This window comes from Buceros rhinoceros, unplaced genomic scaffold (genome assembly GCF_000710305.1).
Source record: "Buceros rhinoceros silvestris isolate BGI_N320 unplaced genomic scaffold, ASM71030v1 scaffold11121, whole genome shotgun sequence".
Taxonomy (NCBI): domain Eukaryota; kingdom Metazoa; phylum Chordata; class Aves; order Bucerotiformes; family Bucerotidae; genus Buceros; species Buceros rhinoceros.
Window position 1 is genome coordinate 99445 of NW_010394894.1, and position 9146 is coordinate 108590.

The 9146-nt window shown below is 51.8% G+C and overlaps 1 protein-coding gene across 1 annotated transcript in view; it reads right to left on the reverse strand.

Annotated features, from left to right (window-relative positions):
• JADE2 (jade family PHD finger 2) overlaps positions 1-9146 on the reverse strand; it is a 72423-nt gene that overhangs the window by 61888 nt on the left and 1389 nt on the right. The window contains 1 exon segment of the mRNA XM_010145374.1: positions 7556-7641. Coding sequence (XP_010143676.1) covers positions 7556-7641 — 86 coding nt within the window.

Below are 9146 nucleotides of genomic sequence, written 5' to 3' on the forward strand. Positions count from 1 at the left end.
TGCTGAACCCACAGTGCCTACAGAGAAACAGGTTATAACATGCAAACTGCAGCTGTCTGTGGGTATTACAGTGATGGACAGAGAGTAAGAACTGATAAAAATACTCCTGAAGGTACCGTTCCTCGGCACCAACAAGGCAGCAGCAGCACATCATCAAGTACTGTAGGAAAGCAGCAATCGATGCAGCAACATCGAGCTCCAGCTGTCCCACCAGCCATGTGGAGAAGCTCTTTGATCTCACACACAGTCCAATCCAGATTGTTTTGTGTGGAAAACAGCCTCTAGACTTTATCATTGCTCCCTGGACCAAAGAAATTCTGGGCAGTCACAGACTCAAGCTCACCCCTCCTGTCCCAGCAGCACCAGTGCCCGGTCCTGCGGATCCAGCCACTCTAGGGCGGCTCCATTTCCAAGGTCTGCAAGCCTTCAGGTTCCCTGGCACGCACATCTCACCAGGCAATGAGTCTGTATTATCCATCTCTGCTATTTCCACATTCTCTCAGCCCTCCAGTTTGCAGTGTTGAACTCAATGGCTGCCCTGGACAGCCTGTCCTGGCAGTACAGAAATGCAAAAAGTCACCAGAAAACCAAAGTTATCATGTTCCCCAATGACATATCAGTACTTTTGGTTATTTCTGTAATTTGCAGTTGTGAAGCCAAAGTCATTATCAATTTTATCTCTAAAAAAAAAGTAACCCCCCCCGAGCTAATTAAATATAACTCATCTTCCAATTTTCACATCCTAGTGCTTAACCCAGCTCCAGCCTGGCATGGGAAGGATGCTCCTGTAGCTACAGCAGGGACCTACAAGGCAGGAGTTGGATCCACCTCCTCCCTGCGCCACGCACGCTGCTCCCCCTCGCAGAGGATCTGCTGCCTTGCCTGCCACACGCAGCCGTGCAGTCACTCCCTGCATCCCCAGACGGCTGCTGGGCACCTCCAAGAGCTCTCACATGGACCAGCATCAGTTTGTCCAACGCTTGGACAACCTCAGAGAGAAAGACCTGCTCCTGGGAGGAGATGTCATGGCACAGGATGCCTCGCCATGATGGGAATGGTGACAGACACACTGTGAGGCACTGGAAATGCTGCGCTCCCATCAAAGGTCCCCCGGGCTGTGCCGCTCTGCAGCAGTGTTATTCCTCTGCCTCTTCCCCGCGTCTGACCAGCCCCTCTCCAAGCCTCTTCACCACCTTTCCGTGCAATCCTCAGATCGATTTCCAGGTTCTTTGACTTACTCACAAACCCCTCTAATAAAGTGGCCCGGCAATCTCACTGCCATTCAGCTCCCGCTCTACACACTCTGTCGAGGACTTGGCTCTTCAAGTGACCGCGCCGTAGGTCTGAGCCTGCCAATTATCCCCGTACCGACCCAAACCCAATGAATTCAGATCCCACGGTAACAACGTTCTACTTGTATAAAATTGGCTCCTGGGCAAGAGCCAAAACAACGTATGTTTTGGGCTTTAAATTGAAACGAAAAAAATAACCCTCCTTGTCTGGCACTGTTTTTAATTAGCTTTTAAAACAGCCGCCAGCCCAGGGACTGCCGCGCAGCATCCGGCGCGGACGCTCGCACACGGTGAGGCATCACCCAACACGGGTACACAGTGGGGCCACCAGCTCCAGGCGCCTGCTGCAAACCAGCCCAGGTGAAAACCAGCTCTGAAGGGACCCGGCGGCTCAGCCGAACACAGCTGGGCTCTGGCAGGCTGGATCCCTGAGCGCGAGGCTTTCCGAGCCAGCGGGAATTGTGTTACACATTGTCCCCTGCATCTGCACCCGGCTGACCTGGGGACTTTAGATCTTGCTCTTGGGACAGAGGGACAAGCTCTGTTCCTGCTCCCAGTCTCAGGATGGGATGTGATTCTGTTTATAAGGAAAAACATCTGTCTCCCTGAGAAGCTTTCCCTTCCCGAAGCACTCCACGCTGCAAAGCCCTGGTAAAAAATGTAAGCGGAATGAAGCCCACCGTCCAAAATCAAGGATATGCTGGGAAGTGCAACGTGCTCACCAGGGAGAGGGTGACTGGGAGAGGTGAGAAGGGACTGGCCACAGCCCACATCCAGCATCTCACGTTTGAAGCTGTTCCCTCCTATGACCCCACAAACTGACAATCCTCCCCCGGCGCCCTCGCATCCGCCAGGATCTCGCAGGGACAACCTCTCCAGCGCTCCGACCACCGCTCTGAAGGACAGGCAGCAGCAGGTCACCACACGAAGGACATGAGAATGCTTTCTGACACCGACATAACGGACTTTCTTTAGGTCTTGGTTCCATACTCTTCCTCCCCACTGACCACTGGGAGCCGTGTCCCATGGTTCCCCCCCAGCTATAAGCCCTTTCCTCCGCCCATGCCAGGACCAGGGGAGTCTCCAGCTGCCTCCTCTGCAGAGATCCCTCTTCATTTCCAGCCAGCGCTATTAGCCTTCACTCTCTCAAGCATAAAATTGTTTGTTGTAGCTCATGAGTCACAAGGATTTTTAGAGAAAGAGAAAACAACAGGAACAATGGGAGCCCTGGAAATAGCTTTTGATTGTACAAACTTTCTTTGCATCATCCTGAGCTGGCTCCTCCACTGCCCAGCCCTGCTCCCCTCCAGCCCTACTTCTCTGCCCTTACATCACACTGTTCCAGCCCTTTCTGAAACAAAGCGAGCGGCAATATTCAGTAGCAAGGCTCCGAAATGCGGCAATGCCTGGCGTGTGTATGTAAGCAGCGATATCATCAGCCTGTGGGGGGGAGAAAATACTTACTCTCACATTCATTTGGGAGCCAGCCTGCTATCTCTTCATCTAGTCTTGCTCCTCTCAAAATGCTGAACGTTAAGGATTCAATGAACAACAGAATTTAAAATAGGAACAAGAAGCATTTTTGTCTGGCCCTTCTCAGCTTTTGGAAGACAATGGTACTAATCTGTCATCCCCACGCCGGCGTGGGAGAAGTGACAAAGCCACTGCAGTCAGATCTTTCAACAGAGCCGTATTTTCTCCTCATCTAGCTCAGGAAAAGCATGTCCAGTCTTGCTTGGCCATACTCATAAAAGCCCTTCTTCAAGCACAGAGAGCCCAGGGACTAAATTCACAGTGTACTGGGCCACTATATACCTGTTGCAGGGAAAAAATCAAGATCTAATGCACTAAGAATTACTTTTTAGGAGGGAAAGAATGAGGATGTTTGTTAAAAGGGTTAAATCCTTGTAAAGAGATATAAAAAGGCATCTTTCAAAGCACGGAAGTAATATCTAAACAAGGCGAGCAGAAAATAATGTAAATTGTATAAATTTGTGGTTTCCCCTTCATTTTGAACCCTGCCTGCAGCTGTGGACCCCTCAGCTCCAGACGGAATGGGCGGAAGGAAAGGAGTGATGGATGAGGATGAGCAGCACCCGTGGAGGAAAGCGGAGACGGCACAGGGCTCTTTGCCGGAGAAACAGGGCAGCCGGAGGGGAGTGGGGCAGGTGGTCTGCACCACAAAACAGGTTGGTTTTCCACCCCCCCAATATATTTGAGCAGTGCAACTCCCGGCAGGGCAGTGGTTTGGGTGCCAAAGAGTTCAGGAGCTAATGACTAACACAGCGGCTGCGGCAGTGACTCAGAGGCAGCGCCAAGGGAATCCCCAGGCTGGGAGCTGGCAGATAGAGCCGGCAACTATCATTACACACTTGCCTTGTTCTTATATTCTCTCCTTAGACACTGACAACTGTTCCCTGTCAGGAGCAGGAGAGAGGGCTTGATGATTGCAGTCTAACCAGTGAGGCTCGTATCCCCAGCAGCCCTATCGCCAGGGGCAGACAGAGCTAATGCACCGCTGAAAGAAGCAGAAAGCCGTACTTCAGACACATCTTACTCCCCGCGGCGGGTTCAGCATCCAAGACAGGGAGGACCTGGGTGAGCATTGCCCTCCCTCCAGCTCCTGGGGCAGGGAGCACGACCAGCATCTCCTCGCAGGGCTCCTTGGCCAGCGGCACCCAGGGATGGGTACTGGCCACCATGCTCCGCTTGAGGCCAGGTTGAGAGACTCTAATGAGATTAATTTAAATGATCAGATTGGTCACACTGCTATCACTGCAGATGCAAGAAGCTGCTGGCAGCCGCCCACGTCCACTCTCTGCCCACAGGCAAAGGCAGCCCGAGAGCTGTGCCCATGCCCAGGGCACCATCGACATCGCACCAAGGCTCTGCCCCGAGGTTGCTCCTGCCCAGGCATGGGGCAGGGGAGGACAACTGTCACCTCTGCAAGCTAGGCAGCTGAGACAGAGCTCTGGTGCCTGGGACATGTCAGGGAAGAGCCCGGGCAGAGCCCCGTGACAGGCACAGATAAATATAACCACCCTCCCTGGCAATGGCCCCCTTCGCGGATGTTTACAAACAGCTCAGTACTTTTCCACGTTAAGAAGCTTGTTTTTCCAGATGCCTTGTATCGGGTGTTTTTTAATGTGTATATAGTTAATCCTTTCTCACAGAGTCTTTCATAATAAACATCACCCCCTGACCTGGCTAATAACTGTGTAACACTAATGCTTTTGATTTTTTTATCTCCTGCTCGAGTTGTCAGGGGGAACGCAGCCGGCAGCTTGCAGAGAAACGGGGATGCGACTGAGCGGGGCAGGAGAGCTCGACAGTTCCCCCCCGACACAACCCCCTGCTCCCCCAGCCCATCCTCCAGCATTACCTCTTCTCGGGACATGCCTGGACTCTCTGCACCTCGACAGCCACTCAGCTCATGAAAAAGCTACAAGCCATGTGTAAACCCAGAGTCTGAGTTACTGTTTGAAAAGGCTTGTCCAGCCCCAAAATGTCTGGAGCAGAGTGCCTGGGGGGGTTCAACATTTCCTAATACATCCATCCTGCTCTCCCTGTTACCCTCCCATGGTTTCCAGACTCAGTGGGACAGCAAAGAGAAAGGTACTTCAAATCACGTGTAGTAGTTTGACAGTGGTGTTCTTTGTGTTTTACATTTCTCACTACTTGCTCCAGCAGTACACGATGCCCATCCCCGTCTGCGCCTGAAATCCTCCAGGGTCCTGAGCACAATCCCCCACGATGTGCTAAACCCGGCAGTGTTTCACAGGTGACGGGCAGTGGATCCCACACAGGGACCAGACGGGTTCACGGGTGCTTACAGGAAGAGCCGAAGTTGGGTCACTTGTGGAAAAGTTTGGAAGATGCTGTCGCAGAGGAAATCCATGAACCAGTGCTCACCAGAGTGACCTCCAAACCACTACCACGCACTGCCTCAGGTCTTGGACCTGCCGTGCAGCACAATCCCAGGGACGTGCTCTCCTGACTCCTGAGATTCACTCGGAGCTAAATTCGAGCAGACCCGGATGCCAGCGGCCGTGGGGCAGATGCAGGGTAAGGGGAGCAGAGCAGGGTAAGGGGAGCAGAGCTGAGCTCTGGACCGGTCCATCTGCTCAGGTTCCCACCACGCTTTTGTAAAAGACGGTTTGTCAGCTTGGGCGTCTTGGCCGACCTCCAACTCGAGTAATTACACATCAGCTCCCCAAATTCCCCTGGAGTTTCAGTTCAGATATGCCACCAGGGCTCGCTTTCTGTCCCAACTGTTGCTAAGCTGGACACCATTAAGCTTTTGCTCCACTTTATTTGTTCCAGAGCTACATTTCGCTGAGAACCATCCTCTGGGCATAATGGAGCATGAAGCAGGGGGATGAGCCCAGCCCCCGCAGGCCCCACATCTGACATCTCCCCGGGTGCTGCGAACTGAGATCTAGTTTTCACTCCAGCTGTTTAGAGCAGCAAAACTTGGATCTGGGTCTGACCATCCTTCATGAAGTGCAGAAGCATTTTCACTTGGAGTCTGGGACTTACATCCAGTAACTTCATTAACAGCCAGGGAAACTAGTCAGCTCATAAAGCCAGGCTCTCCGGGAGGAGAATTTTACTGGGCAGCAGCAGGATGGCATGTACGGCACGGTCAGTGACATGAGTCACGTCCTCACACATCTAACCAGGTCTAACGCCGGGCATCTCCACAGGACTCCTGAAGGCACTACACAGCTAATCTGATGCCTTTACAGACACAACAGGCACAGGGATGGACAGTTATTTCAGAGAGGGGGTAGCAGTGTCCCAGGAGAAGGAGATGACCTAAATGTTTCACTTTTTCAATGGGGATTTGGCTCAGAATACAACCTCTCACCCATTTTGAGAGACATCTATAAACAAAAAATGACATTACCAGCCCTAACACTCAACTTGCAAAAGGTTTGTCAGCAGCTAGTGACATCTGCACCCCTGGTTCTTTGCTCTCTGGAGTGTTTCCAATTACCTCAGCTGGTAATTACAGCTTTTCAGCCCCTCTCTTTACCCAAAGCACAAACATCTCAGACTTTTTAAAGTCTCTGTCCACAGCCAACGTGTTAGATACATCGATGTAAATATGTCACAGCAGTAAAAACTAAGTGCAGCTGTAGTTCAAGCAGTGACCACAGGAAAACCTCAAAATCTCTACTCAGCTTGACGCAAGGGAGGATGTTAGAAAGGTTTGTGTTTTCACGGCCTCAGCAGAGGTGTAACGTGGGGGCTTGGGAAGGAGTTTACAGCCTCCGAGCCACGCCAGCTTCACCTGCTTCTAGAGTGAGCTCTGTCTGAGTCCAGAGCCCAGTCCAGAGGAAAGAGAATGTGAGAACACCACCCCTCTGGCTTTGCTCATGCTGCTCTTGAAACGAAGATGACCACGACTAAACACTGCAGTTGCTACAACAGCAGCTCATGCCTAGTATAGTTTCCACGTCGCGTGGAAATGTATCCGAGGCACGCGAAGGTAAACAGGGCACAGCATCGTCCCTTCCAGCTCGGTCCTTGGGAGACACAGCTCCTCCTGACCCAGTCCCTGACACTATGCTGCAGAGTGAGCAGGGGTGACCTCGGCAGCGTCCCCCAGGGTGGGCAGTGCTGCCCATACCAGCAAGGAGTGAGGAAAAACCCTGCAGCAAGGTCAGACACCAACAGCCTCAGCTTAATGCCCTTGAGCCCCGTGACAGGAAGAAACCAACACAACATAATCCGCAACTCAGCTGTGCTGTCTCTCACTTCACGGCTCTCTGAACCTCCCACTTCTTTATGGGGAGGAGCCTCCATGCCACTGAGCCACCCTCCCCTGGCATCAGTGCTATGACCTGTGTCATTAATGAAAGGGCATCCAGGCGAGCACCCAAACTAGGGAACCCCAGCACGTAGCCACCCCGACACTGTAGGACCTCCCAGTCCTACCAAACTCAACCTCTCCTTATTTGCATCAACAGGAGTGGAGCGGGCACAGGGATCCCAATGGAGTGGGCAACAAGGACATCCCACCCTTCATGAGATGTCTGCTGGGTACCTCCTCCTGCTCCCTCCCAGCAAAGCTGGGCATGAGGTTGAGGCTGGCACGGCTCTGGCTCTGCAGCGTGGCCTCTGGCTTCTTGGAGGATGCTCTATCCTGACGCCCACTGCCCAGCGCCAGCCGTGGGTGTGCCGGGAGCCACCACAGCTGGGCAAGCACGGACCCAGGGGAAAACTCTCCTTTGGCAAAAGCCTAAAAGCCTGCATACCTCAGAGGGCTTCTTCTCCTTCTGCCGTGACCAGGTGGATTTGGTATTCGGAATTTTGGAGCATCTGGAGGTGGACGTAGTGTGACCTGCAATGAGACAACAGAGACAGATTAGCTGGAAATTCAACCAAGTTTTTTCTCTATCTTTGTCACCAGCCCCTATGCCACTACTACAGCCCCAACCAACACGTTCGGTCAAAGCTAAGAGGCAATAATACTACCTTGACGTGGCACTATTTTTGTACACATCGCAGGGTATGTCACCAGAATAGACTAACATCGACTTTCCTACTGCTATAGATGATGAAACAGAGACCTCCGGAATTTCAAAACACTGCTTTCAAATGAAGCCATCAGAAATGAGAAATGAGTTCAGCATCTAGTGGGAACCATGCAACAGGACCCACCGAGTGAAGACACTCCACACTTTTCGGTAGTCTGTTTGCTTTGGGATTTGGGATTGTTTTCCTCTGGGACTGTTGTGAATAGACTCTCTTCACCCTGACTGGAGCAGTATCTTCACCGCCGCTACCACCTCCACAAGGCAAGGGCAGCTAAAGCCTGCAATGTGCTGGGACCATTGTGCTGTTAATCTTTACTTCCAACCCATATATGTTACTCTCGCTTAAAAGTAAAAAAAACTGTATGCATTTGGTAACAATAAATAATAAACTAATTATTGGAATCTTTTTATAATAATGATGACAGTTGGGTTTCTGTACAGCAGGACCCCTCCAGATTCCACTGTATAAAACTGTTTGTGTGGGGGGGCAATAAATTAACTATCGATGGGCCTATTTAACGCTGACTTTATCCTTGGATGGCTGAATAGGAGGAAACACCACCGAGCCCTTAAGCAGCTGCCAAACACAGAGGGGCCACACAGGCAAGGACTTCAGGAGGGGCTCTGGCCAGTAGCTGAGCTGGCACAAGGAACCAGGGCTGTCCTAGGTGGTGGGAAATGTGGGAAATTCCCTTCGCCAGTTAAGGCAGTTGAGTCCCTTGCGAGCCCAGGTACATCTGACACGCCTGTTTTTGCTCATGGGAGAAGAGGCTCTAGTTCACCTTGCACCCCTGATAAATCCACTTTATTGCACCTCATAAAACAGAGCTTAGATCTGATGGCATCATCGTTCCCACAGGACAGCTGGTTTTCTGACTGCAGTGTCAGGCTTGATGTCATTAAACAGTTTCCAGTTTAATGTTTCTCATCATTTCAGTAGGGAACAGGACCGGTAAAAGTCCCTGTGCTGCAGCTGCCGGGAAACGCCGCTTTACTCGGGGAGCCGCTCAAAGCATTGAGCAGCAGAGCCACGCTTTATACTGAGACATCAAGCTGCTAATTCCCACCTTGCCCGCTCTTCTCAAGCTACAACACAATGCTACAGCCATGCAGACTTAGACAACGTGCCACTATCACCCTTGCCTGGCGGAGGCACCAAAAAGGTCATCACTTTGTTTACAGTTATCCTTCAGGACAGCATTTGTCAACAGCACAGGTATCACCTGCAGCGTAACTACCCAAGCCCAACAGAGACAAGGTCCTGCTGGTCAGTACCGTGATTAAAGATGCCTCGCCCGGACCAGCAGGG